Raw genomic sequence first — 26,609 nt, 5'->3', positions numbered from 1 at the left:
AGTGTATGCTTTATTTCTTGAAGTAAGACATATATTACTCAGACTTACCAATGTACGCAAGTGAACATAATGTAAAAAGTCCTTTATTAACCCCTACTCCATCACCGTCAACATCGTTATACCTTTTTCATCTTTCACATTTGTTCATTTGCAATGACACAGTAAAATGTTTCTGCTATAAATACTTTTTTCTTGCTCTCAGTCAATATAGCAATATTGTATGTATAATTTTTTAAATATCTAATTATCATCTTTCAATATTTGCATTATTATAACTTCATTAATCATGTCAGCCAAATTATATAAGTAGATATTATTATCACTGAGGAAAGAGCATAATATAAGCTTATGCTTGTTTCTCAATCCTTTTTATCTCTTGTTTGATTTTGTGTACTTCTGTAAATACTGTTTAAAAACACTAATGTACACAAAACACAGCATAACATATAAGTAAACAGTTAACATTACCCCAAAAATCTGCTACTTTCAAGCTTTTAATAGCCTTTAGCTAGCCAACTCAAAAAATAATATGAAAAATTGTTTGTTTTGTGTGAAAAACAATCTAAGGTTCATCATTTAGGTCACAATATTGTTGTGCCCCACTCAAAAGATTTGTTTCTAAAATTTATATTTCTCCTGGAGGTCGGATTCAGCCAATGTGGGTATGTGAGAAAGCTTGCCAGTACCTTCTCGTGGGTCGGTGGTTCTTTCCAGGGTTTTCCCGGGTTCTTTCTCCACCACTAATACTGGCCACCATGTATAGCCTATCGTGTGCTGAAAAATGGCATTAAACCCTACAACAACAACCACATTCCTGGAGGTGAAGGAGTATATCATTGTACAAATTTTAACAATAGTGAGTTGAAAATATGGAAGCTAATCATGTGTAAAATTGATTTATGCTTTGAAAATTAGGTATGCATGAGCCTGAAAAAAAAAAGCTTTATGAAAATTATATACATGGCATCCATGTAACGGTCTTTCCTGATGAGATACACGGCAGCTGAAATTAATTACCACCATGTTGGCCAATTCTGTGTGTCGGGTAATTATGCGCAAAAATACGTCATTTCTGTAAACATTGGATCAAGTGCTATTTTGGGTCAAAAATCCATTTTGTCTCCAGAAAGAACAATCATTCATTAATTAAGAAAAGTGATATTCATAAAGTGTACAAAAATATCCCACATTTAGACTTGAAATGCACATAACAATGTGATTTATAAATGGCAACGTGAAGACCCAATCCATGACCTTCTTGAACCTGTAACTCAGAAAATTTGATTTACTATGCATCATTTAGAACCATACAAATAAATACATTATATAAAAGATGGAAATGTGTACCTTAAAACAAAATTGTATTTTAATCCAAGTTTCCAGTTTTACAAGAAGTTGTCCCACACATACAAAATTGTTTGCTTCCCAATGTTTCTACTTGACGTTAGAACATAAACTGTCAACAAATTCCCCAGCTTATAGTCTGTTTCTCAATTCTGTAGTAATTTTTCCCCATCAACAAGACGTTGTAATCACATTACATCCTATTCATTGTTGTTTCTCTTCCACGTAATTGTTTATTTTTCATAAAATGTTGAACTTTGCTAACTTTTTTACAAGATCGGTTTAATTTGCTTAATATCTCTTGCCATTTATTGGCATTTTTACATTGAATTTGGTAAAACTAGCTATAAACCTGACCTAATTACTCGACTGAAGTGCTGATGGAAACAGTCCAAAGTAATATATTTCATTTCTCTAGCCCGATGGATAAACATTACATCTTTTCAAAGCTATGCACAGAATAGGTCGACATAGAGCGAGTCATGAAAACAAGGGGGCTGGTATCCTCTGTGTCAAAAATTAATGGTGATTATAATTGCATCTTTTCAAATGGTAAGCATTGCTGTATTTTATTTTTGTCAATTGCTCGAATTCGGTACGCATTTTGCTTCAATACTGGAAACGAAAACCTTAGGTGCACAGAAATGCCCGACAGCAGTGTAAAAGTCCTGGGCTGATGTTCTTTATTTTACTTTTGCATTTAGCTCTCTTTCAATGTCTTAAACTAATGAGCTTGATGACTCCAGAACTATATAATTCCCATATGTGGAAAGAGTAACGGGTTTCTTACGCGCAACTGGCATATGCTTCAATACATGCAAGAGATCTGTTAGAAATTTTAATTAACTTCTCTTATGACGTCAACAAACGTGGCTTTCATTTTTTACCTGGTACTCGGTTTAGCAGTATCTGTTGCTTTCAGACCCTACATAATACCATTTTTGTCGATGTATTTGCCCATCTTGATGAAACTGGAACACGAGAATTTGGCACATTGTATTTCAATATACATAACCTCACTCTAAATACTACAACGAGTCACTTACTCAGATGAATGAGTCGACCTTGTTACTGGGAAATTCCCTTAAGTTCTGACCAGTATCTCTGTAATCCTTGGAGTTTGCTGTTAGGTTTAAGAGAGTAGCTGAGGCTTCTTTTCTTGTTTACAAATCATCAGCCTTGTTTACGTTTTGTACCCTGCCACAAAGGATCTAAATATAAATCCTGATCAGCTGTTGTCGTGCGACTTATTCGACGCTGTTTTGTTGAAAACGACACAAAATTTGCGATAAACGTCATATTCATATATTTGGACACTTTCGTTACTTTTCCATAAGGACTGCTGTGAGGGGAAGAAAAGTCTGGTACCCAGATATAAATTATTTTAACGTGTGATCAAATTAGAAAATGTACAAGTCAACTAAGGTCCTCGATAAGAAAGAATTATGAGGTATTCCGGTTAGAAAAAATGTTGGTGCTCAATTCAGATTCCGTAAATAAAAAGTCAGAAACAGATGAAAGTAAAGTTAATTGCGAAATGGGAGGCACAAATGATATAACTTCGAATGTTGCAGTCAAAATGAGGTTATTTATATACTTTATTTACACTGCCGTCAACGTTTGTAACTGTGGCAAGGGATTCGAGTTTTTAACTCGGATGTCTAATATCGATAGTCACCAATTTTCGAAATGTACAAAAATGAAATAATTCTTTGTATAGACTATAACTATAGAGAACACACCATGTATGATGTAGCCAACACTTGAAACTATTTTGTTTTTCAAAATTACATTGCTACATATTTTATCTGGTGTTTTGTTTAAGTTTTATCATAAGATTGTCTAGTCCTACAACGTAACTTACGTCGTAAGACACATCACCCGATATTTTTGTTCTAGGGTGATGGGTCTTACTGCCTAAATAGGTTCGAACCCCGGCCGAGTCATACCAAAGACTTACAAAAATGGTACTAACAGCTGCCCCAGTGCTAGACATCACTATAAACTGTCACACTGCACACATCGTAGCGATATAACTGAAATTTTTTTAAAGCTATGTTAAAAATCTAAATCACACACATACTGCCTAAATAACGGCGCCGTGTAGCGTGTTTTGATGTCAACTAGCAGTGTAATGACAGTCAAATTTTCAGAAATATCACACACAACTGGCAACCAATAACGACACTTTCGTACAAGGTAAAGTTATAATGCTTTTGTAAGACTTAACTTACCCTGATATCTTTTCTCTAATAAATTCAAATTCTCACAGAAGAAATGGACCTGTTTTCAAGTTTCATTGGCCTACATTTCATTTGGCTGGAAAGCGATGAAAGCAGAGAATGCCAAAATCACGTTAAGTTGAAACATTATTTTTTTTAACAAAATGAACACAAATATATTATGCCTATTGGAACAGTAAGCAGCATTTCGTTTCATTCAAGAAACATATCTACCACATGAACCTACTTAAACATACTTTGGCATACCTCGACTACTGTCGCATTGGAACTAATTCAGATATATGTCAATGGAACATGAAAATGCATCTATTTGCTAGTGTCATAGTTTCATTCCGCCAGGATAAAGACAGCACAGTAAGTACAGTGGAACCAGGCTATAGCGTGATAATTGGGGCCCACAAAATTGGATCGCGTTAATGCAGGGTTTTGCAGTATTTTACTTTTTTGAGAGAACAACTCATTGGCACATATACATGTATTCATGTCTACGGTATATGATGAATAGGGTGTCAACACTATCGTGCCGTCGTGGCATTCAGTTCATCTATAATGCATGTAATTCCACTGAAAAATTGCACACAGATTTACAATATTCAATATTTTTTCCCCTAATCATTATATCTGAATTCAACGTCTAATATATAGCATAAACATAGTATTAACACCGTTTACTTGCTGTCTGATATTGTACCGTCGGGGCTTGAAATTAATCCATAAAATATGTAATTCCATTCCAAAAATTGCATACGTATTTAAACTATTCAATAATTTTTTCACACAACATTATGTGTCTGAATTCAGTGGAAAAAATTAACAGCAAAATTAGGTTAAGAAAGACGAAGTACGGTTCATTACGTTACAGGATATATGAATGGTGTCTGTACAAATTTCATACTGCTAAACTTTTCTCATATGCATTTCCGTGTACATTTATCCATTGCAAATTTCCAATAATAAGGCTGTTATTTGGATAGTAAGACATAGCACTAAAACAAAACCAACATGTACTATGTCTTACATTGTAGGACTAAACATTGTCCTGCATTTTGGCCATACAACTTCAGCAAAAACTAATGCGCAATGTGTGTTCTCTTATTTGAATTATGCCCTCTACAAAGCTGCCAACCCTCACGATTTTGGCATATTTCACGACTTTCTACAGCAATTCACAGGTTCGTGCCACATGCCAGAAAATCATGAATTCCCCAATTCTCAGTTATTTTACAATTTCCCATTAAGTGCTAGTCATGATATTGGCCATTGCCAAAACGGTCCGGCACTGCTAGTCACAATATTATTAGAACTATAGCCAATTGGTACCATTTGCCCGGTAGCAAGCATTTTAGTGTAATTTAATCTATATGTATAAGAATAGTTTTACAAAAGGCTTTTGAAAGAAACCGGGGCCTAACTGGAATTTTTCTTCACGCATGCACTGCCAACACTGGTTTAAACTACCATTCGGCATCGCATCTTTAAATCATCTTCACCACCAAGGAAAAAGAAATGTATTGCACAAAAAGTGAAGTTTAGTTTGGAATATTCCAAACATTTGCCATACATTCAGCCATCAAATACTGATATACATCATGCTTTTTGCAGTGTGCCACAAATTTTAGCATTGCGCATGATGGCACAGACTATGCAGGGAAGCAAATTGGTAGCAAAAAGCCCATAGAGGTTGGAAATCTACATGAAGACAGCTTTTTCGTGCATTGGAATTTTTGAGATTGAAAGATTAGCATATGTCATAATTTGCTTGAGTTCATTTTTTGCATGTGCCATCACCACTAATCGTTCGCTGTTTCTAGATTTCATCTTCTGGATTAATACCATTTCATAAATAAACCACATTGCATTTAAAATGTTTTCACCTCAAAGGAAAAAGATTCATATTTCACAAAAAGTGAAGTATAGATTGGAGTACACCAAAACTTGGCCTAGCGTTCACCCGTCAAATATCGATGTATATTATGCTTTTCACACAGTAGTCTGCCTTGAATTTTACAATTGGGAATATGCACAGGGACTGGTATTGTTGCTTACAATTTACCTGTCATACATGTACCATGTAGTAATATTATTATAAGTACATGTGTGAAAGATAAATAGTAAGCAACAAAACAAGGCATGTGGCAGAACGATGTGAAACAGCACACTGCTATAGCATCCCCACCCAGATTTCAGTTTTAGAGTACTTTAAGCCACCTACTCAAGTCCCGCATGCTACCAGTGCTGAAGCTTTGTTTGTGAGCTTTCTTGTTGAACTTAACCTGTCTTTCTCTGTATATGTGTATTTTTCAGTCTTCTGTGTGTATATGTGAGTTGGATTTTTAACATAGCTTTAACAATTTTTCAGTCATATCGCTATGCTGTCTGCAATGTGACACTTTATAGTGATATTTAGCACTGTGGCGTCTTTCCACAGACAGGTAGAATGATGTCCCACCCAGTCACATTATCCTGACACCTGGTTGACCAGTCCTAACACTAACCTCTTACTGCTGTTTGTACCATTTTTATGTCTTTGTTATGACTTTACTGGGATTCAAACCCATGACCTCCCGCATCTGAGAAAGATGCTTTAACCACAAGGTCACTCGAGTGGTCTGCTTATCGGTTGCCTAAAGATCCATTCCAAGCCAGCTGAAATGGCTCATGCCAGACTGGTTCATTAACCTAAAAATAGTAGTGTAGGACAGTTTAATGTTCTCAACAAATGTCAATGTGACCAGGAATTAGGTGTCATGGGGTGTACAGTCAACAAGGCATTCACTTTGGAATAGCAGTAGATATGATACTTTTGCATTGAGGAGGTAAATGCTGTTTTAGAAATTCATGCATATTTTAACAATATAATTATGCTTTCTTTAGTAGGAGTACAAGCAGAGGATGCCTGAAAAAATGAACATGTAAATGAAAATATATCAGTGGCCCAGAGCTGTAATTGCACCATTCCAATCCAAGCTATACACTAATGCATTCTCATTACCCTGAGAGAGTCAGAGGTACAAATGTTTACTTTTACAATATTTTACCATGGTTGCAGCAGGCCATGATGAGTGTACAATGGGTTCCCCTCATGAATGGCCCCTTTGTCCAGTGCCCACCCACTTTTTATAGTGATAATTCCTTGGTAGGAACAAGTTTGTGTTCAAGACTTGGATGCCACTTCTCTAACATTGCCAAAATTGTTGGATTTACCCCTCGCAAGAGGATACATAGTGGGGTTAGTACACCCCATTCATAAACTCCATCTGTAGCCAGAAATGTTTTGAATATTTTTTCATTTCTATATTCAATCTATTGATATTTGTTCTGACATGCCAATAAAAAACTTAATTTTAGTCTGTACATACAGTTGAGCAATTCAGTTATCCTTACAGCTGTGTTCTTTCAATATTAGGTTTTGTCACTTTGATAATTACTTTGATAATTACTATCTGTTATTACCATCGATAATTATCAAGATGAGAAGCACATTGTTGTTCAGCTAGAGTTGTCATAAAGTAAAAACGGTATGTTAGCATTCAGGGATTTTCATATATGATGATGAAATATTTGAAAGGGTAGCAGACTAAAGTGAGTTCATTGTATTATAAACATACTTCCTTTGTAAACATAGCATTTCGGTTAGTAAAACTGGTTTGATATTGGTATCGTTGCTAATGCAAGATTAAGCTGTGGTAAAATGTAATTATACTTTTTCAGTTATGGGAGAAAATTTAAAGCAATTTAATTAAACCACTAGAGGGAAAATTCCATTGATCATTGCTATGAAATTGGGTGCAAGATCAGCAGTGTAAAAATAAAATGGACTGAGGAGGATGGTAGCCAGATGTTGGTACCCTGATTTTATGGACTAAGTATGTCCATAAAATGAAATCTGGCATAAAAAGATTAATTTTCATAAAATCCATGCAAATTTAGCTTGGCTCTTTGGACCTGTTTAGGTCAAATAATGGACTCTCAGGTGACTGTTTTGCTTGAATCGTGTAGTAGTATGGACTTTGTAAGTATTTGTATTCTCCAACCTGTAAATTGTTACAAAACTGACAAGGGAGCTGATATTTCAGCAATGGTGGATCTGACGTTGGTTTGTAATATAGATTTTTTAATCTTAGATAACAGGACATCGGAAAATAAATTGCAGCACTGATTATATGAAGAAGACCAGGAGGTTAAAAACTGAGAGCCATTGTGTTAAAAATTACATTCAAAATTCGTGGGATGGATTATTGTTGAAATCATCTTTGATTCATTATTATATTTTAAAATAGTTACTTCTGTCTAACTTTATATATAATGATTATTAAATCTTTGCCGTTCTTCTTTCAAATGGCAACCCCTTGCATAAGGCCACTTTCTTGCTGTAAAAGGGGTGACTTGTAAGAGGGGGACCACTGTACTGCTTGCTGACTTCAGTACCATTCCGATTTCTATCCAAAAGTTCATCTTATTATCCACTGATAGACTGGGTACCTTGCAAGACATCTTAGTGTCACTTTTTTAAAATTAATTTTGGTAATTAATTTGATGAAAAAGGTCAACAGGTTTGTGAATCACTTCTCAGAAAGATGTTTGTGTACAGTGTGAATGGTGATCAGTTATTGCTGTATTTAGTGTAAATTTCTGCTGTATGGCACTGTAACCTTTCAGATTTAACCATCATTTTCTGTAAGTCCAATCTTCCACTGCTATCAAGCACCATAATCATTCAACCTAAACCATCAGTCTCTCAGAGTCAGATGTTCCTCCGTTATCAGGCACCATATGTACCTCTGCTATCAGGCACCATAATCAGTCTGCCTAAACCATCATTTTCTGTAAATCAAATGTTCCACTGCAATAAGGCACCATAACAAGTCAGACTAAACCATCAGTCTCTGTAAGTCAGATGCTCCACTGCTGTAAAGCACTAGAGCCAGTCTGACTAAACCATCATTTTCTGTAAGTCAGATGTTCCTCTGCTATCAGGCACCATAATCAGTCTGCCTAAGCCATCATTTTCTGTCAATCAAATGCTCCAGTGCAATATGGCACTATAACAAGTCAGACTAAACCATCAGTCTCTGTAAGTCAGATGCTCCACTGCTTAATGTATTTGACAGGTAAAGGGCTAGATTTACAACTGTGAACATGATATGCACAAATTTGTGCCAGTTATTTTGACAATGCACCATGTGGATGAGTTATTCATATTTGAGTTAGCCATCAATAATTTTGTTTTGCTGTTAGTATAAAAATTCAGCCTACAATGTAGATTGAACCCTGAGCCTGTACCACCTGACCAGCCTGGTCCAGCTACTGCAGTGTGTCCCTGAGCAAGATGCTTTGCTCCAATTGACTGGGCACAATAAAACCATGATGAAATGCAGTGCCATACAACAGAAGAAAAAACAAACATTCCATGGTTATAAAACTAGATGTGTGCTACCATTTCTTGGAAAGTGATGAAGTATTATCCCGTTTAATGGAAAGCTGTAATAGTTGATCTGGAAAAAATGTGGAAATTTATTTTGAAAAAGATGTATGAATTCTGATCAGAACAGTAACTATATTTATCTTGCAATGAACAAAAATTATTTTATTTTCCATCAATTTTCAGCCACAAGAAATGGAAGGCTTTTCTAAAGAAAGAGAAAAGAAAAGCTAAAAGACAGGAAGAAGCCAAACAGAGGGATGAGGAACAGAGAAGAGGTTAGACAAACTCAGCATGTTCAAATATTCTCATAAATTCCTTGTGTGTTTTTTTCCCCATCTTACAAAATGGTTCAATTTGCAGCATTTTTTAAACTCTTGAAACAGGAATAAATTAACCTTAAAAAAATTATTAGTTACAATTGCATTGAAGCGAATCAGCTAGATTGGGTCTGTCAAATTTTTGAGGGGCCTCGGGTGGGTAGAATGGTCTAAGGTGCTTGCCTTTACAGATCACTGACATCTCACCTGTCTGCATGGGTTTGAGTCTCAGGCTTGGCCAGCTTGAGCATGTGTGACTCTTGCCAGTAATTTACCGTGACTGTTCTTCTTCTACCAGATATACTGGCTGCCACATACAGGCTATAACCATTCATGTGCTGAAAAATGGAATCAGACCCAAAACAACAATTTTTGTTTAAGTCAGATGTTTGGTCCAGGCTCGACTGTATTATTTGTGCACAGGGATTTTTGATCCTGAGTATGGTGAAATTGTTGAAAATAGGAAGATGTTTCTGCAGAAAGTTCATAATTTAAAACATTCAATAGTCAATCTTTTTTGAACATTTCATGACAGCTGATTCAAATAAATATATTAAAACTTTATACACTTACAGCTTTGTTTATTTTGCTTCACCACAATTGTTGTATAAGTTAGATATTGTATAAAATAACGACTTTGGAAATAGGTTTCAGTCGAAAATCTGCATTTGTTATAGTGTACATTTTTTATTCGTTAATATGAGAAATTAAAGGATAATATAATTAGATATGTCCACTGTGTCTTTGTCTTCCGCTTAAATCAGTGCTTTGAAAATCAGTTCGTTGGTGTCATCCATTTGCTCAATGAGTCAAATTCAGCCCATGCTTGCCTTCCCCTTCCCCTGTTGAGTTATTAGTGTGTCCATGAAACCTCTGCAGACAATCCGTCTATCCCAGTGGCAGCCAAAATTTTGTCCACTAAACCAAATTGTCAAAGTTTTGGACCATGTAAGACCCCACTACAGAAAATTGGAGGCTCTCACATGGTTTATATCCAGATTTCTCCAACCTGATAAACTGCTAGTGATGTATTGAAGAAGGAACCAGTTTTTGGAGTAAAATATGTATCTTTAGTAACTGACAGTTGACTTGATTTGGTACAAGTCCTCTTGGACGGAATATCAATCTCTTCTGACCATTGTCTTGGCAAGTAGGTGGCATTGTAGCATTGCTAAATCAAGCTAGTTTTGGTAGGTACAGGATTTTTACCTAATGTACTATGAATGAATAAGTATATGAAAGAAGCAAATTTGTTCCAAAAATTTGTTTCTCACTTTATTTTATAGATGTACCTGTAACAGTATTTATTAAGTAGACATACATATATGGTGGGTTTATAATAAAAAGAGATTTGACTTTGTATTGTAACGATTCTATCCTTTTTCCTTGATGTGTGTTTTGTATTCCATTTTTTGAGATACTTAAGGTTCCCAACACTATATAGCCAGGATGTTGCTGATGTGCTAATAAACCCAATTTGTACACATATTCTTTTTCTGCTGCATAAACTCTTTGTTTGTTTATAATGCAATTGTTGTACCTCTGTTTTTGAATTGGTTGAAATTCAGCAGTAAGACATCTGTCATTATTATTTTTCTCCACCTATGTTTTTATATTACCCTCACATACCTGTGATATCATGTCATATTACCCTTACATACCTGTGATATCATGTCATATTACCCTTGTATACCTGTGATATCATATCATATTACCCTTGTATACCTGTGCTATGTTAATTTACTCACACATACATGTGATATCATATCATATTACCTTCATGTTACTTTATTTTACAGTACAATTGTTAACAATACTAATAGTTCAAAAAGGTGTTGCACTAATCATTTTCAGTTTTCTTCAATATACAATAAAGATTGTTTATAACATTTTGTATGGGATGTGGATTTTTACAATGCTACAACCAACTGCTCCAGTGGCCAAGTGGTTAGAGCATCCGCCTCAGATGTGGGAGGTCGTGGGTTCAATCCCCAGCCGAGTCATACCAAAGACTTAAAAAAATTGTATTAATGCTGCCTTGCTTGGTGCTCAGCATTAAGAGGTTAGTGTTAGGACTGGTTGTCCTGGTGTCAGGATAATGTGACTGAGTGGGACATCATGCTATATGTCTGTGGCATGATGCTATCAATGTTAGACATCACTATAAACTGCCACACTGCAGACATCATAGCAATATGACTGAAAAATTGTTAAAGCTACATTAAAAATCCAAGTCACACACACACACACACACACAATGCTACAACCAAGAAACATAACCAAATTCATGGTATATTTTTCAGAAATGTTATGTTTGCATCCATGTTGATGATGTTAGATGTACATGCATTAAACAAGTGTCATTATATATATAAATGTATCACCGTGAATGAAATTGTCCATAGTCATCAGTTTATTTTTTATTTGAGATTTTTTGTTGATGTTTTTCATTATCTAAAACCTGTCTGGTTACAGGTATATCACCATCCTCATAACTTCCAGGTGATTCACAAACAATATTTTGAGTTGTTGGTATTGCATATGTGGCAGTATTGCTATCAAATTTAACATGATCAATCAACATCCTCGTTACCAGACCCAAGTTGGCATAATGCATCATTTACCACGGCAAGGGAACATCATCACTGTCATCTGCTTACCCTCTACATTTGTATTAACAAAGTCTGTGGGAACTTCGCAAAATACCCAGCAAGTCATATTGATTTTTTGTCTCTGCTTGGATGGTATGTCCGGATTAGAACTCATTGGTATTTTGACTTCAAGGTGACTCAGTAGAGAGATTTACTTGAGGATATACTCAGATATACTCATCAGTGCTCAAAGATTTTTTTTTTAGACACACGCCCCAGGCTGGTGACTTAAATAGACTCACAAATCCTTACTGAAATTCCACAAGCCCAGACTACAATTTACACATGCCCAAAAGTTCCCCTTTTCTAATACTGTCACAAAACATCGGAATACTACAATTCAGATATAAATTCAATAGGGTTCAAAGGGGTTTGAAGGTACAGCAAGTGTCATTAGCGTTCATCACTATGCTTGCTTGCTTCACAAACTAAAACTTGGTAAATCAAGAGTTCTGAAATTTATTTTTGTTGGGCTTTGCTGATAGCTAACCTAAATCAGCTTCAGAAATGAACTACACTTGAACACTATTTTGACAAGTGAAATGATCATGCTTTGCATTCTGCATATGCAATAAAATCCAACTTCAAAGAAATATTGCTGCTGTTTACAAACTTGTCAAAAATATAATACATATGGCTTAAATATTCAAATTCAAGGCAATAATATGTAATAACTTCTTTTCTCGTACATGCATCTACCTTCTCTTTGATTTACCTATAATGGGTTGTTACACTTCCTGATCCTACCTGTGCAAATTAGCACAATTAGCTCACGCACTGCAGCCTTCATATACACTAGCTATTGTCAGCCAGTTAAGTAATATGTGAAGTGGTGGTTTATACCTGACCTCTTTGCTTTAGTTGGCGCTATTTATACTGCCTACGTGATAGTTTTATATCAGCTCCAATCATGACTGTTTATTGTTAATACTTGCTGGATGTAAATGGCATATACTGAAAACAGTACATTTTTGTGTGAAGATTACTGAAAATTGTATTTTCTTGAAAGATGAACATGTTAGGAGGTTATGGAGTACAAAATCGTAATTTTAGCATGACATGCTATGATTGAATCTGATTAAAATTAGATCTCAATTTCACATAGGACAGTGGTGATCTAAATTGCACCATGTTACGGCAGGTATGTCAACATCTCGAAAATACATTTACACATTTCATGAGTGTTATCAAAGCTTCCTCAGGCAAATGAAATTTTGTTGATAAACCCAACAGGCACCTCACTTAGAATATAGAACTCGCCTGATTTAAAATTAGAAGGGCCCTGGGCATAGGGTGATAGGATTTTTTAAGAACTGAACATATAAGTATAGGATGATAGCTAAAGGAAGTTTATTAAGTACAGTGGTCCTCCTCTTGAATGGCCCCCCCCACCCCCGACCACTATCCACCCGCTTCTTATGGCCAGAATCCCTAGGCACTGATGAGCTTGTGTTCAGAAGTACCCCTCAAGAATGGCCACTCCTCTAAAGTGACCAGGTTATATCATTATCTATAAAAGCCAACATTTACAGGAAATATGCTCAACAATATTATGATAGAGTTTTTGGCTTCACACATCTGTCAAGTTTTTCTCTTTGATGATTACAACTGGATGTAATTGTCAAGATCATAACATTGTCAGCGTAGGCTAAAGATAGATTTTTTGGATTAACACACACACACACACACACAGAAATTAACCCAGAACAAAACAGGGTACCAGAAAAGACAGAAAGATCACATGAGAATACCTCTGTCACTTCCTTTATGAAAAAGGCATATTTTCCACTCTACAAAAGTGTTGTCTGCATAATTAAATCGTATACAGTTAGTAACATCCACAGAAATCATTACCAAACATTAACATATCATCACATAAATGGAGACATATTACTTTAGAAGAAAGTCGGATATTCTTCTTGATGACATTGGGGGTGGGGAGGCGGGCTTGCAGTATAATTTTATGTAGAAAAGACTCCAGTAAACAGTGTCATAACCGATAAGGAGATTATTCAGCAGCAGTGGGGAAATGTAGCAAATGGAAAGAGAATTATGTGTGTACCTAAATTTAAATAACATTTTGGAATGGTTTTGCAATATGCATGACAACAGTACCCTCTCGCATATCACGCTTATGCCAAGAATAAGAACTATTAATGTATATTCAGTTGATATAATTCTATTCTTAAGACAAGAAGAACCTTTTAATAATTGATATTACTTTTAAATGAAGATATTAAATGAAGATATTAAATGAAGATATTACATGCATTTGAAGTACGTCGCTTTCTTACTACATATATTACATCTACTTCTCACAAAAAATTTAGTCCCCCTCTGGAAAGTCTACCTGTCTTATCAAGCCACTTTCCTAGTGCAGAAGGGGTGGCCGTATAAGAGGGGGACGAGTGTATGTGGTCAAACAAGTACAAAACAAAGCATTTTTTGTCGTGCTTTAAATACAATGAAAAAGAACCTGCAATTGTAAATTGGCAATATGAACGAGACGTGATTATCAGTCTTTGTTACATAGTACCTTTGTTATTAGCAATTATGACTGAAGTGTGATTATCATGCTTTTGTTAAGTTTTGCCTTTGAATGCTTTATTTTGACTACTGCTATTGCTTACCTGGTTTTCGCATATTAAAAACATTGAAACTGAGCTAATTTTCTCTGATTTACAACAATTCAAATGCTATAACCAGTCACACATTATGACAAAGGAATGTTACAGCGAGACCTCTGAAATATGTAGTGATTAGGAATTTAGCTGGGGAAATGAAACTTGAACTTCATAACAGATAAAATGTTTTATCCAAGAACTTAATAACAAGATGTCTTGTTAGCCTTGGGCAGACCCTAAGTAGCATAACATGACTCAGGTGAAAAATTAATCATATAATTTTAAAACAAGACCAACACATGTATAACATTGTATCTGTGGAAAATAATACATTTCTTTTTGTTGTGTGTAGAAGAGGAAAGAAGGCTGAATTCTCCCAGCTACCAGGCAGAGAGGGCTGCAGAAGAATTAAAAGAGGAGCTTGAGAGGCGTAAGATTGAGGAGGAGTCCAAACGACAGCATGAGTTGTGGCTTTTCCATGAACAGAGATCACAAGAACTGCTGAGGCAGAAAAAGGAGTGGGAAGAAAAGGAGAGACAGAAAAAGGAAGAGATTGAGGTTTCATTTGTTAAATTGTTTTTCCTTGTTGTTTTCTCTGTATTGTATTGAAATGGACAAGCAGAAACAATTCATTCCTGCCTATCCATGCGACAGTTTTTTCTCTTGAAGGACAAGGATGTTAGCCATTTGCTGTCTTTATTATTTGAAAGTCTGTGCTTGGTACTTGAAGCTTGTTTCCCAGTCATTTTTATCAAGCTCATACAAGTGCTTTACTCTCATTCTTCAGTATTAACAAACACTCACCAGAGGGAGAGCAGACAGTAATTTATAATAACTGGTGTTAGAAGGGTCCTAGAATAAATACACACAATTAAATTTAGGTTGTTTTCATAGTCTTCTTTTATATTTCTATAACAACTGCCTGAGTTTATTGTGGATGAAGCTTTAGTACTTACCTGAATGGCAAGTAAATTTTTATAAATGATTCAGCCCCTGTTGTTGTATTTTTGCATTAGATTATGAATCAGATGGGCAGTATACAATATAGCTTTTAATACAAGTAGGATCTACTGCCGTATATATACTTGTATATAAACTGAATAATTTAGGAAAAAATAAGGCCTGGAAGAAGGGTGGGTTGGTTTATCTGCAGGCCAATGTCTAAAATTTACAGTTTTTAAGTCTTTTTGTTGACTATTGTAATGTTTGTAAATCTTGGGACATGGAAGAAGAAAGTGTATGTGTCTTAAGACATATGCATGTAAAAAAAAATCATTTCAGTGACCTAACACTTCTTAAACTGTTATAAAGTACTATGATTGATTTTGCATGTGCATATTTTCTGGTTTCTCCAATACAAAGTTAAATAAAGGTAAATACAGACATCATGATTCGCGAGCCCATTGAGATTACCTGGGAGACCAGACTGACCTATAATGTACAGTATTTACACAGTGCAAAGCGTGCATAGTGGCTCTTAAATCCTTATTAATTCCCAAACATATTAGATGCAAATTTTGCTTTATTCATTGTTTCAACCAAATTGCATTCTTCCAGATAACATTTTAGCTAGTCCTTAATAGCCATTCCATTTACGTTGAATCACGTGCTCATGAGTTACTAATTTTCAATGATATAAGTGATCCTACAAACTGAGGTAATATTTATGAAAAGGTATGCACATTTAACTGTTCAAGGCACATAGCCAGCATAACTTACATTGTTGACAAAGAGTGGTAATAATAGAGGCTAAAATTCTCATTATAAATAAACTAAGATGAACATCAATCTATTTTAGTTTTGTGTTTCTGCCAAACAGCATCATAACTTTCCATATAATGGAAAGCTTGATGTTTCTGTGTCTCCATTGCTGGCTGTTGTCTTTTGTTTTCTGATGGCAGTACAGGCCATTTAATCATTAAAACCCTGATACTGGCTTGTATTAAGAGAAAAATTTGACCAGCAACTATACCAGTACATTGATGGCTAATTGCCTTTCATTCCATAATATAAGCAAGAATACCGTAGTTTTATAAAGCATACCTGTGAACTTCTCAAAAGCCAAGTAAGGAGACTGAATAAAAAAAACAGAGATTGGGACCTAAAATCAGTAGGTTTTTCATGGCATTTTTAAAGCCTTGTTTTGAATAAATATTGATCGATCTTCCCGGTCCAATATGCATGAAATTCATAAAGGAAGCGCTGTTTCTCCCTGTGACACAACTTATTTTCCCCCAGGACATGCCCTATTTTCATATTCTGATCAGCTGTGACCAAACTGTACAATAGCTAAAGGTTAGTCTTAAATAAACAGGCAAGAAAGCCATCACAACTAATTGAAAGTTAATCCTTTTCGATGCAAGTATTTTGTGAAAATGACTGGTCTTCTGTCAGAATTCAAAGAAACCATGTCTACACTACTGTGTGTCATGCAAGCACCAGCAATTGATTGGCAAATAAAGGATTCCCAATTTTATTGAACTAAAGGTACCTAAATAGGCAGCCTCATGGTACCATACATGTGGTAACTATTTTCCCCTTGTTGTATATCTGACCTTATTTTCTTATTGTCAGCTTGTAAGGCATTTAGTATTGTTTGCTGTAATTAGTTTTGTGAGGACATGTAAGCTGCGTGGTATGTATTTTCATTCCTTTTAATTTAACGGTGGTAATTAACGTTTGTATATACGCTATAAAAATGCCAGGTGTTCACTCATGTAAGTTTCTTTGGTGGGAATGGTGTTATAGCATATGGCGCTACAGCATTTATAGTGATCATTTTTGGGATTGAAATTAATTGTCGACAATTTTACTGTTATGGTTTTCTTTTTGTTCTGTTTTTTGGTTGATTTTTGTATTGTTGTAGAGGGAAAAAATCATAAATTTACGTGAATAATGTTTAATCTTAACATTCTATCTAGTGAAGAAGCAAATTCTTTCTAATAAAGTAATTATTTCATCATAACAAAATTCACAGGTGATACAACAGAACAAGGATTGCATACGATTCATCCATTTATGTAGGACTCGTCTTTTTTAGGAGAAATGAAAATCTAAGACATAATATAAAAATTGGGAGATGTTATGGAAATGGTAGGTAGGTGTGGCGCAACCCAAAAATCAAGCTTTTTTTCTTCCTCCTGACATTAGAGTTGACAGGTATGGTTTAAGGTTGCTTACATCAAAGTAAACAACAACTCATATTTTACGGTATTAACATAATTTTTGAAGCATTATTTCTGAAACTTCTGTATTTTATTTTGGAGATATCATTAAAGTTTAATGCAGTGATGCCTGTGATTCGACTCCAAGGGATGCACTTCACTCAGCAGAATGTACTTCAGACTTACAATGTACATGTAGTGGCACCATTATGTAAATACATTCAGTAGCCTAATTGAGGGCATTGAATCAAACTGTATTGTTCACTGTGTTGTCATACTGGGATCACACTTTTATTATTTAGGTATTTACAATTTCAAGGCAAAGTAAAAACGTGATTGCTGTTGCATTGATATAAAATGTCCAATGCAGTAATGCATAAACAAACAATAATTGGGATAAAAGGGAGAGGTAGTGTTACAGCAACTCATGATTGCTCAATTCATGTCATCATTCAATCAAATTATTCACAAATCTAAATTGGGCAGAAAAAATAAGAAAACAGAAAATTAAGAAAATTACTTTTCAAACCAGTTTATACCATTCCTGTTTAATAACCATACATTCTAACCCCTTGACAAGTATATGTGTAATTTTTGTCAATATAAATTTGCCTAAATAAATGCATTTAGAACATACTGAGTGCATCTTGCAATGGCCTGGAGTTCTGGGTCGACTTTTATGCAGGTCATGCATTTTTTAGTGTTATACCTGTTCAGTGTGGGCAGGTCATCTTAATTGCAAATGGGCTTACACACAAGTATAAACGGTAATTGATCCACTCTGTGTGAACATTTCTTTAATTTACAGAATTGATAGTTGTGATAGCTGTCACTTGTTTTGGAGACATTGAAATAACTTAATTGATGCAAAACAAGATAGCAGTTTACTGAAATACACAAAGCATAGTGTGCAATGAGCCATGCATAGTGTGCAGTACTCCATGCATAGTGTGCAACAAGCCAAACATGATACTTCAAATTATTCTGCCAAATTTGACAGGCACCTGTGTTCAAAACCTAGAGTAGTAGTGCATTAATCTGTTTCCTTTTTTATGCTCCTGTTGATAAAAAGCTTGTGGCTGAAATAGTGACATTATGGCAAAATCTAATAAATGAGTCTCGGTTATATGCAGGTATTATGGTTGTTTTTCTTTTGTTTGTAATGATATGATACAGATTTTACGAATTTGGTTCAAAATTTCAGAGGAAGATAAAAGAGGAATGGGAGGAGAGACAGAAAAAAGAAAAGGAGGAGGAAGAAGACAGAAAGAAGAAGAAAGAGAAACAGGTGACGTCAGCAAACAGGAGCCCATATCCTAAACTATTGTGTATTTACTGTTCATTGTATGTTGATAGAATACATGCAACAATTGGCTTTAGATATGAAAGATGAATTTATGATGATGAATTACCAAATATTACATGCTTAAGTCACTTCATTTTATTTAATTCAGTTTCAAGAGCAATATTTAGGGGTTCCAGTAAGACATTTAGATGGTCACTGCAGAAAGTAGGTGCAGAAAGGGTACTGACTGCCAATTTAAGCAGCCATATTTGTTTATTCTCTTACCTTTCTTGGACACCTGTTAACAAGAATATCCATGATTTCTTTTTTAAATGCATTACCCAGTCATAATACTTTAGGAAAACTACTACTACCTCGCAAATCCAGCCCTCAGAGATACAATTTTTAGCCAGTGGGAGCTAAAAGTTGTCTGCTGACCTATGTGGCATTCAGGCAGAGTGATTTCCCCAAATGTATAAGAATTGGCAGCAAAGTCTTAGAGCCTCTCAGTTCCTACTTCAGCTCGTGCCAAAAAATGTGCTGTCATCATGAGAGGCCTTGCAAAAGCCAGCCTGTACATGGAAGATATACTTTTACAAGTTGGAGGAGTTTACAAAATTTCTGCATCTACAGATTTCTAACACTTTGTTGTCATCACATATTTAGGATCTTGCATGGGGAGCCATAGCACTCTTCACATTCAGTGCAGGCTAAATTCATATTGTACATGCAAGTATAATGCAGATAGCTTATTCCTCCTCCAGCTCTTCAAAGAAAGTTAGCACTGAGTAAGATAAAAGGTTACAGCCCCATGATCACTGACACTTTTCGTCATCTTGAATGAGAGGATATCTGACAAAATAAGGTCTTATCCAACCTGCTTGCCTGTTTTGAGTATACACAGTTGAAACATTAACCTTTGCCCAAGTGGAACCTATCTTTGGTATTAACCTGGCTGAACAAAACACCTTTTGAAAGAATTTTCATGGTCATCTCCGGCACATGTTCATACAAGTCCTGCTTCCTCATGGCATTAGTGACTTCAGACAGAATTAGCAAAAGACATGCCCCATTAGCAGACCCAAATTACATGCAGTTCTGACAAGATGGGTCAGTCTTACTCATGATGGCATTCTCTTTATTTGCTAAGAACAGGCTTCCTTCCATGGGTAACCAGACTTCTGTCATGAAACCTCTGTCTCATCTGGACACATTAGCTGAAGGCCGTCCACAATAACAGACCCATTGGTACCTTAAGAACAGCCATTGCATCAAGGGAGATCACACCTCTTTCTACAAGAGAGATCACACCTCTTTCTACCTCTCAAGACAGGACAGGAGGATATGTGAGCACAGACTATCTTGGCCTGGATTAAGTGGGTTATTTGCTCTGCATATAGAGATATAACTCCAGCACATAAACTTAATACACATCTCTGCTCACAAAGTAGAACCGTTGCCATCGGCCTCGCATTTTTCTGGAACTGTTTACAAAGCGATATGCAGGCTGTGGTTTGGAAATCTGAGTCCACATTCTCTAGCTTTTTTTGGGTTGAGATATCATTCCAATTCAGTCTGGTTGGACCTAGATCTGTAACCTTCCTGGTTGATCGACAGCATTAAGATGTGGCTTCATGACTTCCACTGGATTTTTGTTTTGGGGATGTCTATTTTGAAGCTGCACCTAGATTGATGGAGTCCCCTCCAGTCAGGTTACCTTGAAGCTGTGTCACATTCCTTAGGGAACCTGAGATGATATATCCTTTTTAAGTGGATGTACCTTCCTCCACCTCTTACCTATTCTCCAAAGGTATTATGATTGAGTAACATGTTTAAAGAAGAAACCAAATTTTCCTTGTAAAATGTTTCTTCAAGAATCCTTACCCAGTCATAATACATACACATACACCCTCACAGCCTCCATGCAGTTATATCCATAGAGAGTGTGCCTTTCTCTCCATTAGTAATAGAGATTTTCATGGGATTTGGCACCAGTCCCTGTACCAAGGGGTGATCCCTCAGCCCAACTGCCACCTAGGTGTGCAGATAACTTTCAGCTTTCTAGCTAAAAGTTTCTAACCTCTAAGGGCTGGATGTGTGAGGTAGTAGTTGCTCTTCTAAGATAATATGATTGGGTAAGTATTGGCAAAGAAACATTTTACAAAAAAATAATATTTCTCAAAATGATGTCCACTGTTCTCACTCAGCTACTCACTTTTGACAAGAAACTGTAACTGACATGTCATGAATAATATAGGGTGTTAAATAAAATGTAATATTTGTTGTGGTTTATTTCATGGTTTCCTTAACAGTATTACTATCAGACATGCATAAATCAGATACGATGGATGACGGGGACTTTTTAGGACATGCTATCTGTATCTTTTGTGTTGTTTTGAAAAATTTAAGTATTTTTAAAACATAAAATCTTTCTTGTATACAAATTTTAATGCATCATTTTTCATTGTGGTACAGCATGCTTCATTGCAAGAAATTATCTGGAAGTTTTTGAGTCAGTAGTTTTTCTTTGTTTTCAGGTTTTTCTAGCATATCAGACTTATAACATCTGTTTTAAATTACAGTCAGGATCTCGCTCTTTCTTAATGGAATATTACCTTTGATTTTGGAATATAAAATATCAGTTGCAATTCAGATTTAGTTTATAATTATTTAACGTTTTAGCACCAAATTAATTTCGAGACATTCCTTCCTCTGTCTTCACAAACTTAAAAAATCTTTTGAAAAATATTGCTGTGAACAGCAGTTGCAGTATTAAATCCATTCTGAATTTGGGTGGGACAGGGTATCTTAATTTACAGGCAGAATTGAAGTGTCTTGTTGCAGACATTATGCGCAGGTTACAAAAATGCCATATACAACTTGCAAAATGTCCACCACTACAATGGCAGCTGTTGAGATAAAGACGAAACCAAAAACGGCAAAATTCTCACATCTTAAAAATGGGCTGTAGATAGAGGCTTGAATTTTTGTATCCATTATTTTTAACATACCAAACTCATATTCAGATTTTGGGTTGTATTTAAAATGGCATCATTTTGATGAATACCTATAGAATAAGACTAGTGGTAATAGTTTTAGTAGTACTGTTGGAAGAAACGATTTACTACTTATAACGAAATAAAAAAGATAAAAATATGTTTAAAATGTCCTAAACATACAGAAATACAGCAGAATGTTCAGACATGATTTTTCTCCATTTTAAAGCAGAGTTCCACTTTTCTCCTGACTTGAATCAGATTTTTCTTTATATAGTCCCTTTTTTTTATCATCTCTGTTCCAGTTTTTAAAAAATGGTCTGCAATGACCCTTGTAAATTATTCGTTCCATATATTAGTTAGCACACGATTCTCATAAAGAATATTCTGGTTGGTCAAAGGTTTAAATTCATCCAAGGAACCTTCATGTAATGGAAACTGATGGCAATGGAAAGAAGAAGCATGCTTGCAAAACATGGTGTCCCGAGTTGTTGAGAGAGAGCATGATACAAAAAGTTTTGATAAAGGTTTTCAAAAATGTATGGAAATGGGAATGGCTGAAGCAAAAAGTTGACGGAAATTTAGTTGGTCAGTTTATAGGAAAACTGAATGCTAGAGGACTGGCATTTTGTGACCTCTGCAAGAACAATGTGAGTTACGGTAATCACAGTTGGAAGAGTTTGGAACAGCACGTACAAAAGAAGCTGCACACAGAAAATTCGAAGCTCAGAAGGCATCTGGAAAAAGTGCAATTAATTACTATAAAAACAAAGATTTTTTGCATGAGAGAACAGATGTAGCCCTCTGTCAGAATATGTGCACTGCATGTCGCCAATACAAGCACCAGCTTGAACGGAAAAAGGCTAACATTGAGAAGGAAAAGAAACGACTGCAAATTGAGCCAAAAAGTCATTGTTGACAAAAAAGTAGGCTAATGAAATCTTTGCCAAAGCCACACATAGAGCTCGACTGGCATATCAACAATTTGTGTCCATTCTAGAAAAAGGCAAGTGAATGTATGGGATTATTTGTATATAGTTGATGTACTTGGGCGTTTATTTTACAGATTTATTATGAAAATAGAAAAGTATAATATATTTGCTGAAAAAATTGACAAATTATTGTGACTTAATTATGAAGAGAACACTGGCATGCAGATGAAATAACTTCAGTATCAATAGTATTGGAAAACAAATTCATGTGACTATAAATATTGTGAAATTATTGAAATAAAGTTGAACATTTTTGGTAAGTTTATTAGTTTTTCAAATGATTATTTTGGTTTATTTTATGATCATAAGTTGCACCAGGAGCAGTTTTTTATGAGTGTAAAATGCATTTTTGGCGCCCCCCCTCCATCAGGGGCATTGCCCTTCAAGACCCCCAAATCCTCCTTTAAAATTTTCAGCTTTTCTTATGGAAGACCAAAATCATGTCTGAATATTGTTTCTCTTTACCCATCATGGGAAATGGATTTTATCCAGATAATTGGTTGCCCCAGAAAATTAAATTTTGGTGAAAAGTTAAACTGTAAATGTAAGTGTATGGATTAAATGCATGTATCAAACATGTTTGGCTGTATATGCTTATGTAAATTTTTAATTATTATTTGTTAATAATCATCCCAATGAGTTACTGATTTCAAAATTGTTAAGAAGTTAAATTTTACTGTTGACAAGAATATATTTTATAAGATAATTTCTACTTTTATTCTTTTTGATTTTAATTTCAGTGTTACCAAGTGATCTGAATATTTTCATTTTTTTATTAGATTCTATTTGTATCAATTAATTGTTCAGTCTTATAAATAATAATAATAATAGAATCTGTGTTCTCATTTTGGAGAGTTAAATAACAGATTATGACTAAATTTTCAATAGCAGCCATGTGTTGTGTCATAATGGTCATTTGCCTCAGTAACTTTATTGTCTGATAGGGCTTTTTCCCTGAAGGTGGCACTCTAAAAACCAGCTCAAAATGGCTAATGTTTACTGTAGTCATTGAAACATGCTTCTTTGAATTGGGGTCCATATATGCTTTTATGTGAATCAGATTGCAGCATCCAGTAGTGCTTCCATGACAGTAGGGCAGAGGCATCCATAAAAGCTTATGTGAGGTATAGGGATAATGTATCTGTTCATTTGTGTGTATTTTGTGTCTTATTAATATTGGGATTCTATTTCTGTTGATATTTATATGGCAAGTATTTAAAGGCATGTATTTGTTATTTTTGGTAATCTGGTAATACACATGATTTCATATGTTACTAATGGGTAAATATCGGAGAGCATGTTCAGAATCTAGTTGATTGGGAATGACATGTATTTTGAAGTATAGAATTCATCATAGACGATTGGCAAAATAATCATAATCTCCTTTGATTCTTCACAACCATTGGCACTATATTACAAACAATTAACCTCAAAAGCTGTCCCTTCAGTCAGGGGTGTGTGCCATGCTTTGATTTACCCCACACATGTCCCTAAGCTGTTTACTGCACCATTGACTGACCTTATAACTGGGATCTGGCAGCTATCTTGCCACAGTTTTAATGTTTTGAATTTATGGGGTTCATTTCAGTGTTCAACTAAACTTTGGAACCAAAAATGTTTCATTTAGAGTAATAGCTTTTGGAAGTAAACAATGCGACAAGAAAAGTTGTTCACTTTTAAGAGGTTTTCATTTCAGTGAGGTTTCAGCCTTGAGAGGTTTCACTGTACCACCTAAATCAGAATAAAACAAATTTTTGGGCAAAGTCACTTTTTTCAGGACCATTATTGTGCATTGGTTATCTTGTAGAAATAATTATATGAATTCAAGATTACAGCTGTTCTCATGTAGAAATAATTATATGAATTCAAGATTACAGCTGTTCTCAAGTAGAAAAGGATACAGATTCACGATTGAAGCTGTTCTCATGTAGAAATAAGGATACAAATTCAAGATTACAGCTGTTCTCATGTAGAAAAGGGTGCTTTTAAAGATTGCAGCTGTTTTCATGTGGAAGCAATTATAAAAATTCAGTATTACAGCTGTTCTCATGTAAACATAAAGGTACATATTCAAGATTACAGCTGTTCTCATGTAAAAACGGGATATAAATTCAAGATTACAACTGTTCTCATGTGGGTATTGTAATATCAATTCAATGGTATAGCTGTTCTTGCTTAAAAATCAGGACAAATTCAATATTACAGCTTTTGTCATGTAAAAATGGGGGAAAATTCAAGATTGCAGCTGGTGTCATGTAGAAAAGGGTGCAATAAAGATTGCAGCTGTTTTCATATGGAAGCAATTATACAGATTAAGGATTACAGCTGTTCTCATGTAGATATAAAGGTACATATTCAAGATTACAGCTTTTCTCGTGTAAAAAAGGATATAAATTCAAGATTACAGCTGTTCTCATGTGGGTATAGTAATATCAATTCAATAGTACAGCTGTTCTTGCTTAGAAATAAAGACAAATTCAATATTACAGCTTTTGTAATGTAAAACTGGGGGATTCAAGATTACAGCTGGTGTCATGTAGAAAGGATACAAATTCTAGATTACAGCTGGTGTCATGTAGAAAGGATACAAATTCTAGATTACAGCTGTTGTAGCAGATGTCTTACAAATTATATGCAGTATATATTTACTGAGGAAGGAACTGCTTATAAAAAGTTAAGTTTGAAGAAATTAAATCATTCTTAAATTTGAATTATAACCAGTTATTAATTTCCACGATCGAAGGTGGTTATAATTCAGAATGGGTGAGATTTTTAGTGTGTTCTTTTTTTACCGTAATGCCTTGGTCTTAATAATGTTGACACTTTATAAAAAATTTAGGCCTTTGAAATTTCTTTGCAAGTTTATTTGTCCATAAGCATGCAAATTTCTGAATGTTGGTAGCAGGCATGTAATGGTCAGAAACATATTCAGATGATATCATGATATTCATTTATCTGAAGTAATGCATCTGATAAAATTACTGCATGTTACGTACAAGCCTTTATGTACATTGTCAGAGATCGGAGGTTACCTTTGAGAGAATGTCAGATTTTAGCTTCCTTGAGGGTTTTTCTACATCAAGATATTTCTTTGCTCATGTCGAAATTCACTTGCCCCTGGTAACAGGTATTGGGAATTTGAAGGCTTGTAATTCCTTTTTCTTGACCTTGAAAAGAATTTTAAGACATATTCAAAATAATTTGACATTTCATTGGCACAGTATTCTCAGAGATTTGGGTATGTCTTTATCATGTTATGCTTAGAAAGTTTGAGCCCCAAGAGTCCTGTGAAATCAGTTCAAGAGAACCGTAGTTGAGTGAAAAAGATCAGTGTTTCTGAGTGATGGGGCAATTTGTGCTATGTACTTAACATTAAGTTGTAGAAATACCTGCATGATGTGATGATGCATTGGTATTAGTGAATAGAATTGTGATAACATCATTTCCTAGATTAATGATATGATATAGTTCCATGTTATCCATCACTAGACAGGCTTTAATGATGACAAGGCGGTTTAAAATGGAAGAGGAAATCTTACTATCAAATCTTTTAACTGTAGACTGAGTT

General features: G+C 35.0%; 2 protein-coding genes across 2 annotated transcripts in view; one reads left to right on the top strand and one right to left on the bottom strand.

The window, feature by feature from the left end:
* LOC149799961 (motile sperm domain-containing protein 1-like) overlaps nucleotides 1-2,625 on the bottom strand; it is a 33,194-nt gene extending 30,569 nt beyond the window's left edge. The window contains exon 1 of the mRNA XM_089959462.1: nucleotides 2,391-2,625. The gene's annotated coding sequence lies outside the window, so the exon portion shown is untranslated. The remainder of the gene's footprint in view (nucleotides 1-2,390) is intronic.
* Nucleotides 2,626-2,770: 145 nt separating this feature from the next.
* Nucleotides 2,771-26,609, top strand: part of LOC149799960 (uncharacterized) — a 46,288-nt gene continuing 22,449 nt past the window's right edge. Inside the window, exons 1-4 of the mRNA XM_089959461.1 lie at nucleotides 2,771-2,928; nucleotides 9,196-9,287; nucleotides 14,957-15,162; nucleotides 18,973-19,056. Of these exons, the coding sequence (XP_089815587.1) occupies nucleotides 2,813-2,928; nucleotides 9,196-9,287; nucleotides 14,957-15,162; nucleotides 18,973-19,056 (498 nt within the window). The 5' untranslated portion in view covers nucleotides 2,771-2,812. The remainder of the gene's footprint in view (nucleotides 2,929-9,195; nucleotides 9,288-14,956; nucleotides 15,163-18,972; nucleotides 19,057-26,609) is intronic.

The sequence above is a fragment of the Sinohyriopsis cumingii genome, chromosome 5 (assembly GCF_028554795.1).
Source record: "Sinohyriopsis cumingii isolate HCF-2022 chromosome 5, ASM2855479v2, whole genome shotgun sequence".
NCBI classification, from domain to species: domain Eukaryota; kingdom Metazoa; phylum Mollusca; class Bivalvia; order Unionida; family Unionidae; genus Sinohyriopsis; species Sinohyriopsis cumingii.
This window is presented reverse-complemented; position numbering and strand designations above follow the sequence as displayed.